Consider the following 13,777-nt stretch of genomic DNA (forward strand, 5'->3'; position numbering starts at 1 on the left):
CCCTCTTTAAAAAAAATTAGAGAACATGGTGTAAGAGAAGTATTGATTTAACTCTGATGTTTGGGAAAGTGGTGGTGGTGGAGATCGATGTGGCTTTTAAGAAGGAGGGGAAATCACAGATACGGGAAAGGTAAAGGAAGGTGTGGAGTGGAGTGAGTTTGTTTAGCGATTTAATTTATATAATAATTAAAATTAAATTATAAAAAATCTAATAATATTATTAAAGGTAAAATAGTCATTTTAAGTCGACTAAGAACCAAAAATATGAAACAAAAATAAAATGTAGGGATGGTCCAAGTAAAATAAATAAAATTAGAAACTAAGGACGCAGATTACCACAAACCACATGGACCGTTCATGTAATTTACCCTAAAATATAACATGTCTTTAAACTTGATTACAAAAGTACATTCTTTAAAATAGAAATATTTGGAAACAGCAAACGAACAGAAGCTTCACCACAATAGTTCAACAGTGACCCCGAGTACGAGCTTTTTTACAGGGCAAACTCAACCTGCAAAGAGATTTTTAGGCAAAACTTCCCACAAATAGGGCATAATTGCATGAGATAAATTTAACAGGTTCCAAGATTCGAACTCTTAACCTCGAACACACGTGGGTATCAAACATGGTGCACAAATCCAAAAATCGACTAAGAGAATATGAGTTGTTATTAAGAAAGTTATATTATTTTAACATAGTTTATGAAAAAAAAATACCGATATCTATTTTTTTTACTACAAAACCTCGAATTACCTAATATTTTGTCAAATTAACAGAGAAGTCCTTACGTTTTACTAACAGAAAATAGCAAATTATCGGATGAAACCTGCAATTTTCTGTTCAAAAAATAAAAATCGAAACTTATCCATAAAATATGCCAAAATAATAGTACTTTTCTGGAGATAACCCCAGAGAATATTGTTTTTTCATGCACTACAAAATCCGAAAATAAAACATCATACCAAATCATCATTTTCTTGCATCATTACATCAATAACATTATGTGGGTACAAAATCCAAAAAAAAAAAAAGGACTTCCTCTTTAAAACCGGTTTTTATACTACAACACAACCCAATACCATAAACAACAATAAACAAGAAAATCCAAAAAGGGTTCCCCCTCCATTTCTATCCACAAAACCATCCCCAATTCCCAATTCCCAATTCCAAACTCCAAATTCGGGTGAAAGTCAAACCCAAAAGTCAACCATATCAGCTACTGACTCCAACAGAAGAAGCAAACCCCGATTCATTTCCATTTGAGGCTGCAACAGTTTCCATTCGCATCCATGTTGACTCACGTTTCTGATTGTTTTCCTTCTGTTTGACTTCATCTTCTTGATATCTATTCAGACATTCATCAAACAGTGTTTGATCAATGTCTGAAAAGATTTTCCTTACATTCAGAGTTAAGCTCTGAACAGCTTGATTCCAGTGACCCCTTGGCCTTGTGTTTTTCTCCAAAGCAGGGAAGATTATTGGCAGGATGACTTTTCGGTTTTGAATTATCAGATTTCTTATGTGATCATTGTTCCATAAAAACAACGCCCTTTCAGCCACCTGTAACAAATACCAATGTACTTTCATCATTACTTTGTATGTATGCCTTTTTCTTTATAATGATATATAATAAGAAGAAATGAAAGCATATACAATTATACATACCTGGAAATGTGAACTATTAAGACACCTCCCAATTTGCCTAAACAAAGGCACCATACATTTTTGAAACTCTGCAGCTTGTGTAGACTCCAAAACTTCCTCCAATTCACTTAAAAACATAACCTCTTTTGAGCTATTAGTCACAGGCCAATATTTCACAAGTCCTCTAATCACAATATCTGCCAATTTAAAATCTTTTTCCACAAATTGTGTAACACAATATGATAATTGCTGATGATACATCGATAAACATTTAGGTTTATGAAGTGGAATCAAAGCCCTCATTAGAAAAAGCTTATGTTCTTCTTTCAAAGGCAAAGCAAACCCGTTAATTATACTCCCCAATATCTCAAGCATTTCTGCAATTCCATTATGCTTTTCGGTTTCAAATATAAATTGAAAGAAGATATTGTTTATTGCTTTTCTGATAAATGGGCGATGCACCATGAACTTTCCATAGATTCGGTGTAGGATTGTCTTCAAATACTCTCTTTCTCTTTGATCTTCTGAATCGAAAAGATCGAGTAGTTTCAAAACGAATGAATGATCGATGTATCGTTTGGCGATTTTGGCGTCTGTTTCTGTTGACGCGATGAATCTGAGGAGGAATTCATATACGATTTGGAGATGAGGCCATGAAGGTTCCATGTTTGGTTCATCATCTTCTGGATCGTATATATCTGGGAGTTTGGAATCGTGATTTGTAGGTAGTGAGCGGAAGAGATTTGTGGATATCATTTTTGTGATTTCTTGCATTGTGGGTTCATTGAACTTTGAAGGAACTGAAGATACGTAGTCAACAAGTTCGAGTAAAGTCTGTCGTTTGATGTCCTTCTCTTTCAGATTCTTTGATGGGTCGGTGAAATCAAACACTACACAACACATGTTCAACTTTTTTATGAACAGATTGTGTTTTTCCGAAGTGGGTACGTCTCGAAAACTTGGTAATGATTCGTACGCAGCTTGATTAGGTTTCTTCACCTGGTTTGATTTCATAATTGGAGTATGAGTTCCATTCATAGACCTTGAAGAACTTGAATTCGAACCTTTACCAGATGAAGAATTGGACTTAGGATTACTGTTAGCCCCTGAAACACTCGAATTCATCGAAGGAAAAGCCGATTCGTTCTTCCCCCCATCGGATTGAGAGGATTTTGAAGACGGTTTTCTCGGAAGCTTGTTAAGTATTTGCTTAATCATATCCGGAATCCCCAAATTCGCAAATCCTAAACCCTTCTTAATCGAATCAATCAACGTTTCAACATCGAGATATCCCAAACCACATACATTTCTAGCATCGTAGAGATAATCAAAGATAAGCCATGGAGGGTTGAAATTGAAAAACCCTAATCAAAAAGAGCTCGTACCTTGGACCCACACAATTTCGCTGACTCTAAACTCCGGAAGAGTCAAAATGAGATGTAATTCTCCGAGTTCATCATCTCCAATCCCATCATTTTGAGCTTCGAATAATCGAGTGAAAGCGAAAGGTGATTGGTATTTGGTCAAAGATAGAAGCTGATTGAATTAACGACAACTAATTTGATGATGACGATGAAGATGATGCATTTGGAGAGAGAATTAAGAATAAAAAAGAAACCCTAGAACAATAAGAGAAAAGGGTTTCTTTGGGTAGTGAGGATTTGGGAAAAAACCTAAATTTATTCTTCTTGGATTCAATTTTATTCTAGAGAGAGAAACTGTGCTCGGTGACTGACAGAGCACAGAGGGGGAGAATCTAACGGCGGTTTAACAGGACAAATGACAGTCGCTCATTGAAATATTTACACTTCAACCGCCTACACTTTTATTTTTCACGAAATCGTCCCAAAAGGTTGTAATTTGTTTCATATGCTTTATGTTTACTAATTCTAACAATGAGGTCCATTTTCTTTTTGTCTTTTTCGCATAAGCATATTAATCATGAAAAGGGTTGACGAAGAGATTAAGGACCAAAAGCAATGAACTGGTTTCCATCTTTTTATAAAGATGATTAACTTAAAGATAATAAGAATATTTGGATCATAAATGGATATCCATTCTCATTAATTTCAAAAGGGTATTAATATAATACAATAGGAATCATATGGTAATACTAAGACTTAATATTAAGAATTATATCAAACATACATATTGAAACTAATACTTGCTAATGTCTATGTAATACCCCCCCCCCCCCCCAAACAGTTAGTCGGGTAGGAGGTGAACGAAAGCTTTGACTATTTTGAAAATTTTCAAATCGTAATGTTCTTGATTTTGGAGAGAGAGAGAGAGAGAGAGAGAGAGAGAGAGAGAGGTAGGCACTTGTTCTTGAATGATTTTGCATTAGTAACGTTGTATTTACTTGATCTCCAAAATGCACTTAGAATCTTCTTGATGATATAAGGTAGGTAAAGATGTGATAGAACCACACAACTATGTTGTAACACCCGTTTTCCAGAATGGTTCGGTTTAGGACATTAAGGAGTCAAAAGCTTGGTTTTTGGGGGAAACTGAGTGTCACGACATAACCATAGGGTGGTCACGACGTGACAATCCAAGTGAGGAATGTGTATATGGACTGTGGCCACGACGTGAGGAAGGTTGCAACCCAAGCCCATGATCTTTTAGGGTTTCATTTGTATTCAAAACCCCATAAACTCGATTTTAGGGTTCCTTATCAGTCTTCATCACCCTCAAACCTCAGAAAATCCTAACCCCAAACCCTCTTGGTGATTCTTGGCTCATTTTGGTGTTTTGGTGGCTTGAAGAACAGGAAGAAGGTGTCTAGTGTGTTGATCCAACAAGGAAACCTCATCATCATCCTCTTGTGCACATTTTGGACCTTTGTAAGTGTCCAAGTTTAAAACTGTATGCTTCTAGATTCCTAGATCTAATTCATTGTCCATTTATCTTCAAGTTGAAGTGATGGGATTTCATAAAGTTGGAAACTTTATGGATCCTTGAAGCCATTTGAGTGTTATATGATTCAGATCTGGAATTTGGTTGTGTATCGAACCCTTGCATGTGTTTTGGGTCATTTTCTTGGCTTTTGACCTAGATTGGATAGAGGACATGCATGAGGCATGCATGTCCATAAAGTTGACATTTTTATGAACCATTAAAGTCCCTTAAAGCTTTATGGAAAGTGGGAGTTGAAGACTTAATGGATTAAGGAATTAAACTATTAAGTTGTTGTCTCATACTGCGGTCACGACGTGACATTTAGGATGTCACGGCGTGAACGGGGAGGATTCTGCGACAATCTTGTCATGTTGTGCTCACGACGTGCCGAAGGAGGATTCATGTCGTGATGATTGCTAAGTTGGTTATCTGTGACCATTAAACATCCCAAAAATCAAGGTTAAATTTTCATTTTTCAAAAACAACCAAAAACCCTAAATGTTTACAAACATAGTTTCCAAAGTGTTAACGTCACAAATCAGAGTATCCCAAAATCAAAAATCATAAAAACTGAAGGATGTGCACGATCAAACCTTAGCATTTCCCCGATCATCTGAAGTACCAGAAATATAAAACTTAAACTGTAAGCCAAAGCTTAGTGATTTCCCTCAAAGTACCACACACAACCAAACAAATATACATATTTCATGTTGGGTCCACGACCTCCCGGTTGGATTACCCTGACATATAACCTCCTGGTTGGATTGCCACTCTAGCCCACGGTCTCCCGATTGTATTGCCTCGGGTTTGTTGGCTTACAACACAAAGAAATACAGCCTCAACCCAACCACATTATGTCGACATATGTAACAGATAAACATATAACTAGCAAGTACATGTAATCATACAGATATACCAATATAACATATAATCAGCATAGCATCATCCTATATAGCAGGATACATAACCTAGGGGGTTAGCATTGGTGCCTTTGACCTATGAGTATAGTGATGAGAAACTCACCTCACAGACGGAAAGATAGTTGAATAGGACATTGCTTGTAAGTCCCACAAACGCGAACCAACCAGTGATCAAACACAATCAAGATGCAAAAAAAAATAAGAATAAGAAGGAGTAGAAGCAAAGAAGTTCCAACAATACACACGTTATATTCAAGCTGTAAACGTCTGGTACACTTGGAACACATACACGGCTACTGTTCATCTGACACATCTCACACTATATATAGGGGGCAACCAACCGCAAACCCGTTCACGGCCGTACACACGTTCACGACCGTGAACCCTACTCGGCCGTAAACACAACCACAAACACATATTACATGACCCAAAACCCTATCAGACCTATACAGATAGATGCTTAGCACAAACCAACAAAATGTGACCTAACTGTCTCCCCCTTGGTTTGAGCTAGCATAGATTCAGTCTTTCTCGATTACCAAAACATCTGATCTTCCCATAGCACCCAACCACATCTTCTTATCGATGATCTCCGCTATCATGCTAGTAAACTCCTTGGCAACAGCCTCCATGATCTCCTGATCGCATAAAATCTGATGTGCAGCCAAGGTGTGGATGTCCCTTTCACCAAACTAAAGCAGGTCCTTCTTATCAACGAGACGGAAGCAACCATCTTTGAACTTGATTACAGCAGTGGTTGTGGCTTCATCGTAAACCTATTATAGCATGTCGCGTAGTGAACCATCACAAAAGTTCTTGACGATGGGAATCTTTGTCATCTGCTTCGTTGGAGGCCACATTACATTCTTGAAGGGCTTGTTGGTGATCGAGTCAAACACATCAATTTTAGCATTAGAAACAAAAACATCATTGTCTAAAACAGACAAATCATATTTTGAAACAAGATTATCATTAGAAACACTCTCTTCAGAAGCCTGCTTGCCTTGACTTAAAGGTGAATCTGCATAAGAAGTAGAAATATTAGTATCGTTTTCCCTAGCATTACTCTCCGTCACAGGTATAGCAGGTTTTCCATACACAAGATGTTCTTCTCTGTCCATCTCTTCCTGGGTCATAGGGATAGCAGTGTAATTGTGATTAAAAGGAGGAGGAACAGTCGCATACCCTAGACCTACTTGCTTATTGTATTTCCATTTCATTTGTTTTTCTATTATGGTTGCAACTCTCTCACTTGACACATCAAATTTCTTGAAATTAAAATCAGCATTTTCAAAACGGATTTTCAATGTGTCAAGTTCGTCAGTCACGGATGCAAGTTGTTTCTTGATAAAGTCGTAATTCTCACATTTATTGCTATAATCTTCCTGTAGTTTCCTAAAGTCTTGAGTCTTGATCTCTAGTTTTTCTTTTAGAGGTCTTTGGCCTTTTCTAAGGGTATAACCTTCGTACTTAAGGTCATCGTTCTCTCTACGCAATAATTCGATTTGTTCACGTAAAAATTTAACAGTATCAGTGCATGTTTGAGAGCAAGAAATTTGACTGGCCTCATTTTTCTCAAGCTCAGGGGTAGTGGACGCCATGAAAGCAAACTGTAATTCCATCATCTCTGCTTCTGGATCCTCTTTAACTTTCTCTTCAAGAATGTCACTGATCTGGGCCAAGTGAGCATTTTCAGGTCCAAAAATGTTTAGAGCCTGAATTTGATCCTCCCAGTCAAATGACAAAGCTACCACAATTAGATTCGTAGTTTCGTTGTTGGTAGCAGCTCCCTTGTTGTTTCCCACCGGCACCATCGTCCTTTCATTATTCACTCTTCGATCAGGTTTAGGACAGTCACGAGCAAAGTGACCAGGCTCGTGACAGTTAAAGCATCACAACTTTCCTTTGTTTAACCATACTTTCTTCTCAGCATTCATTCCCTAATTATTCTTCCCTGTTTTCTTTGCAAATTATTTGGCCTTGAAAACAGCCATCGCGATCTGCCAAGTGATGTCCATCTCCTCCACATCTTCTGGGTGAATTTGATTTAAATTAGCGAAAGAAATCTATGGTGGCAATTCACCAGCCACAAAGGCATTGTAACAGTTTACCAACCCAGAAGCTAGAGCCGAGTTCTCTTCAGCTTCCTTGGGAGCAGAGGTAGCAGCGGGGGCTTTTGAGGAGGAGGCTACATATGGATAAGTCACTGATGGAGGAACAACCTGGGATAGTGTTTGTGGAACAACAAAGGCTTGATTTTATGGAGCAGATGCGGTAAAGGATGAAAAAGCATTGTTAGAGGAGATCCCAAAGTTTGCAGTAGAATAAAAATTCACATGGTTGATTTCTCTTTGTTTGTCATCAAGATCACATGCTTTGATAATTGTCATCGTTTCCGCAAGACTGAGTCTGTTGAGATCTTTTGTCTTCTTGATGACTGAGACATTCATGTCCCATGATTTTGGGAGAGAGTTAAGCAGCTTCTTGTTGATTTCTGATCTTGGCACTGAGATACCGGCTGAACTCATCTCAGTGGTGAGTGTGATAAAATGTTGTAGTTGAGCTTCCAAAGTTTCTCCAAGAATGTGATTGAACATATTGAACTTCTATCGCAACATGTCCTGATGGCTTTGCTTCATATCCTCATTTCCTTCATACACTTCGATTAAAGCTTCCCACAAAGCTTTTGTTGAGTCATATTCACGGAAACCTTGAGCAATCTCCGAAGATGAAGCCATCGTAAGTGTCGCAAGACCCCTTTCTTGCTCTTTAACTTTCTCGAAATCCGTATCTATGTAATTTGCAAAATCTTTGTCGATAATGGTTCCATTTGGAAGAGTGGTAGTGATTCTAATTGGACCCTTTAGAATATTGCGCCAAACTTTGAAATCCTTCATCTTGATGTACTTTTCCATTCGGTATTTCCATTATGGGAATCCTTCTGCCGACAAAAGACGTGGGATCCTAGTGGTAGTTCCCATAATCGAGTCCAATTCCTGATGAGCTGTTAAACTTTGTGATTCCATATTTTTTTAATTTTCTGTGATTTTCTTAATTGACTGAAAATAAAAGTTTGTAAAGAAAAGCAACCGTAAACGATTATAACCAGGAGAGTTCACGGCCGTACAGAGTTCACGGTCGTACACAGAAAACGGTTCACGGTCAGTTCACGGTCCAAAACTTAACGGTAAATGAATGGTTTACTACCAATGAATGGTTCACGGTCAACTGAGAAGATCACAGTCAAATAAGATGTTAACGGTTAGTGAGGATGAGTGGTTCACGGCCGTACACAGAGTTCACGACCGCAAACGATTCAACAGATGAAAACTGTAAACACCTAGAAACAGATGAAAACATATGATTTTGAGTTGATTTCGATTCCTTTGGCCTTGAACTTCACGATCCAATGCAGAAAACCCGGTAAACAAGCTTAAACAGTCACGAAAAGAAGATTACTCCAACCGTGAACACCACTTGAATGATTTTGACACCGGATTGGCTCTGATACCAATTGTAAGTCCCACAAACGCGAACCAACCAGTGATCAAACACAATCAAGATGCAAAACAATAAGAATAGAAGGAGTAGAAGCAAAGAAGTTCCAACAATGCACATGTTATATTCAAGTCGTAAACGTCTGGTACACTTGGAACACACGCACACGACTATTGTTCATCTGACACATCTGACACTATATATAGGGGGCAACCAACCGCAAACCCGTTCACGGTCGTACACACGTTCACGGCCGTGAACCCTACTCAGCCGTAAACACAACCGCAAACACATATTACATGACCCAAAATCAGACCTATACAGATAGATGCCTAGCACAAACCAATAAAATGTGAGCTAACACTGCTCCGAATAACAACTCTACAAGTCACCTATACATCAACAGTGACAAAATCTCAAGCTACTATTCAAAATACCAAAAATGCCCCTAAGGTCAAACTTGGTTAAACCACAGGTCAAAGGTTAAAGTCAAAAAGTCAAAGAAAGTCAAAGTTGATTGAGTATGCCCAACGTACTCAGCCATTACTCCGAGCGTAATCGAGACTTCAGCCAAAAATAAGGGACACTAACCACGTATGTGCAGCGTACCACTTAGTACGTCCATCGTACGCCGTATGAACCCATTTCTTTTCATTAAGTGCTTATTCCTTAAGGTTTTCCATCCAAACTCGGATCTAAACTCATAACATCGTCTTAAGTCATAAAGTTTCCACCTTTATGACTTTCCATGGCTAGGAAAGGTCCAAAAGCAAAAACCCTAACTTATTAATGTAACGCCCGGTTCCTGGTATGTATTTCAAATAAGAGTTATTCATTTTGTTCGAGAACTCGACGAGTTTGAGGCCCCAAACTCATCGAGTAGGAATTATTTTGGGACGCGGGTTAAGGAACCTACTCGACGAGTTGAGAGCCCCAACTCGACGAGTAGGGCTGCCAGAATGAAACTCTAATTTTCAGGGTTTAGCACCGTATTTAAACACCTTAACCTCCAAAGGTTGACCTCATTTGCAGCCTCCATCACCCCAAACCCTAGCCACGAAACCCTAAACCACTTTTGAGTGTTCTTGTGCCATTTTGTGTGTTCTTGGTGAAGTTGAAGAAGAGGATCCTTGAAGAAATAGCAAGGACCTGAAGGAGGAGAGTAGATCTAGAAGTTGAGCTCTATTTATGGTTCAATAGAGGTAAAAAGCTCCTAACTTGTCCATTGTGTGCTTAGATCTCTTCATCTCCACTTTTGTTGAGTTTTGGTCCAAGTAGCTTAGTCATTGGGAAATGGACGTCCCAAGTGATTTACCTTTCAGATCTGGGGTCTAGAAGGGGTTCATGGCATAAAAGTGCAAACTTTATGACCATGGAAGCCCCATGCAAGCCTTAAGGTGTCATTTTGGCCTTTTAAGCCCAAAAGGCCATTCATGGAAGGAAAGTCTGAGACTTTACGTGTTCATTTGGTGTCTGGGGCCTAGATCTCAGTTTTCATGCTTTGGTTTGGAGTATTATGGCTTTTGGTCCAAGATCTAAGTCCTAACGAACTAGGGTTTGAGCTAAACCCATTAAGAAGGACTATTAACGGGTAAAGTTGGAAACTTTACCCTTAAGAGGGCATTTCCAGTATGTAGTTGAAGTATGGAGTTTGGATCTGAAGGATATGAGCTTAATTATTAAGATGACTCAACAGACTGAAGAACTCGTCGAGCCCATAGGGGAACTCGACGAGTTAAAGGATGACTCGACGAGTAGAATGGGAAAGTTCCGATATCATGGATATAAGGAACTCGAAGAGTTATGAAAGAACTCGACGAGTTGGATCGAGTTTCCAGGGTTTTATGGATCATGGAACTCGACGAGTTGATGGGTCAACTCGGCGAGTTGAGTCAACCAGGATGTTGACTTTGACCAGTATATTGACTTTGACCAGAGTTGACCCTTAAAGGGGTTTTGAGTATGAAAGGGTAATTAAAGGAGATTTTTATGTGTAGGAGTTTGAGAGGAGTTGATTCCAGGGCCGAGGACAGTTCAACTACTTCATGACATTGAGGTTTGTTACCTTCCAGTAGAAGTGTGTCTAAGGCACCAATGCCGACCATCTAGTAGGAAATATAGTAGAGATGATTGTCTTTGTGATAATTGTCTGGTATGCCACTATCTGTTATGCTTTATGTGCTAGTATGCTATGATATTATGTGATAGTGGTAGGAGGGATAGGACAGACCTCGTTACCGGTCAAAAGGACCGAAGGGGTAGGCCAGCACCCTGATATGCTAGGCAGTATGTGATTTATGTGTTTATGTATTAGCATGATATATGGTAGTAGTAGGGGTGAAAGAGTCCCCGATACCGGTCGAAAAGACCGAAGTGCTAGGACAACACCCTAATATGCTAGGCAGTTACCGGTTGAAAGAGATCGAAGGGGTAGGCCAGCACCCTGATATGCTAGGCGGTTACCGGTTGAAAGAGACCGAAGGGGTAGGCCAGCACCCGGATATGCTAGGCAGTATGTGTATTGTATGGTATGTGGTATGATGGGGGAACTCACTAAGCTTCGTGCTTACAGTTTACAGTTTTGGTTTCAAGTACCTTTTCTTCGAAGGGGAAGGAGCCGACATGACTGCAGCGCATCACATACTCGATTTTCCGCACATGAGACTCTTGGGATTTGTACTATGACATTATTTTCTTTTGACATGTTTTGAGAGATATTTGACTTATGGTTTTTATGATATGAGATAACACTGGTAGTATTTTCAGTAAATGTGTTTTATGAATCTTTAATTTTAAAATGAAATTTTTGGTCTTGAATTTTGGGATGTTACAATTAATCCATTAAGACATCATAACCCTTGCATTGAAGGAATAGAAGGGCCAAGATCCCATTTTTATGGTTTTTCACACCTAAAAACGTCTGAAAGGATAGCTCTTCTGGTTAGAGTAATCCATACTCATGAACACTAAGCTTATGGGACCAAAATGAACGTAAATTCAAGGCTAACAAGATCTAAGAAAATAACACATCAAGATCCAAGCTTTATACCTCCAAATGAAGCTTGAGGGCAATATACTTCTGGATCTAAGATGCATTGATCTTCCAAGTTGATTCCACTTCTTTCTTCTTCCTTCAAGATCACTAAAAGCACACTTTCAAGCTCAAAATGCACACACAAAGGATTAGGATTTGCAAGGGGCGTCTTAGGAGATGGAGGTCGGTGAATGAAGGGGTTTTAGTGAGATAATGTTTCTCAAATAGGGTTCAAACCCTACAAATTAGGGTTTGGGTTTTTGCCATGTATGCCCAACGTACATCGAGTACGTCCAACATACTTAACAAACCCACATGTTTTTCACTTAAGGATCTAAGGGACCAACTTGCAAATAAATTTCATACTAACGGTATAAATGGAAAATACTTGCATCAAGGGTGTTACAGACCAAGTTGGATGAGTTGGAACGAGTTGAGCTGCAATCGGGTTGAATGTGTTCTCACGAAGTGACCAAGGGTTGTTCATGACGTAAGGCTTAATGGTTAATGTTGTTGGCTATTGATTTTGACTTTGACTGTAACATTTTGTTTCCTGTCGTTTCTCATTTCAGGTCTGTGGGCTGAAATTCAATTGTGTAAATACTTTGGGCCTTAAGGAGGTAAAGTTCAGTCCTTGTGGAAGGAGTAATGATGGTTAAGAGATTTAACCCTTGAATTGTGTTTTAGGCCGAAGGGTAGAAAGGGAAGTCATCGGTCGGGTTCTTGCATGAAATATGGATTTTTATTCAAGAAGTTTTTAGTCCAAGATATTTATATAATATTATGGGGCTCTTCAATACCTTTTCGTGGATATAAAGATCGTCGAAAACGGAGTTGGAACGAAGAAGTTATGACTATTAGAAGTTAGGAGGGTTTGGAAAGCCCAGTATATGGGCATACACGGTGTACGTTGGGCGTACTAGGCAAGGATGATCGCGTAGATTCAACCTAGTATGTTGGGCGTACGGAATTAGAAACCAAACTCTAATTCCGGGGTTTTGTGCCCTATTTAAGCTCCTTAACTTCCCTAACCCCTTTCGTTATTAGTATCCACCTCTCCAACGTCCTTCCTTGAAACACTAACCCTAGTTTGAGCCTTGTGAGCAAAAAAGGTGTTTTTAAGTTCTTTGGAGTGTTCTTGGTGAATCTTGGAGAAGAATGAGCTCATTGGAGAAGTGTTGGTTGCATTGGAGCTTGTAAATCCAGACCTTGTTCACCTTGAACTTTCTTTTGAAGGTATAAATCTTGAATCTTGATGATGCATTTGTTAGATCTAGCTAGTTTTGGGTATTATGAGCTTTTGGTCACTTTAGTGCATAAAGTTTAGATCTTGAAAGTTTGTGACCTTGTTTTGGATAAAGTTGCAAACTTTATCCATCTAAACATCATATTGATTCAGATATGAAGGTTGGAGACTTGGACTTAATTGATTAAGTTGAGAGAGATGTACTTTTGGTACCTTTGAGACTTAAACACTAGATCTTGGTTGTTTGGACCATCCTAATGGATAAAGTTGGAAACTTTATCCATTATAGATCTATTAGGAACCATAAAAATATGATCTTGGTCCTCTTATCCCTTCCATGCAAGAGTTATGATGTCATAATGGATTAATAAGTTATGGTTTTAGCTTTTGGGCCTTTTCTAGCCATGGAAAGTCATAAAGGTGAAAACTTTATGACTTAAGTCGATCTTATGAGTCTAGATATGAGCTTTAGACAAAAAAACCTTAATGGATAAAGTGATTAATGGAGGAGTGAGGACAGGTCACGTACGT

General features: G+C 38.8%; 1 protein-coding gene across 1 annotated transcript; it reads right to left on the reverse strand.

The window, feature by feature from the left end:
• Positions 1-952: 952 nt before the first annotated feature.
• LOC145136622 (serine/threonine protein phosphatase 2A 59 kDa regulatory subunit B' zeta isoform-like) lies at positions 953-3,384 on the reverse strand. Its single transcript, XM_079070733.1, has 3 exons — positions 3,033-3,384; positions 1,669-2,956; positions 953-1,563 (listed from the first exon to the last, which is right to left on the reverse strand). The coding sequence occupies exons 2-3, from the start codon at positions 2,863-2,865 to the stop codon at positions 1,216-1,218; spliced, it is 1,545 nt and encodes a 514-aa protein (XP_078926859.1). The 5' UTR covers positions 2,866-2,956; positions 3,033-3,384; the 3' UTR covers positions 953-1,215.
• Between the last annotated feature and the right edge of the window lie 10,393 nt (positions 3,385-13,777).

The sequence above is a fragment of the Lactuca virosa genome, chromosome 9 (assembly GCF_052849685.1).
Source record: "Lactuca virosa cultivar CGN04683 chromosome 9, Lactuca_virosa_CGN04683_v6, whole genome shotgun sequence".
NCBI lineage: Eukaryota > Viridiplantae > Streptophyta > Magnoliopsida > Asterales > Asteraceae > Lactuca > Lactuca virosa.

Excerpts from the sequence above, each read along its gene's own strand:
- LOC145136622 (XM_079070733.1), bottom strand. The coding sequence starts at position 2,865 with ATGATTAAGCAAATACTTAACAAGCTTCCGAGAAAACCGTCTTCAAAA. Across the intron at positions 1,564-1,668 it reads TTAATAGTTCACATTTCCAG|GTGGCTGAAAGGGCGTTGTT; the intron begins GTATGTATAATT and ends TATTTGTTACAG.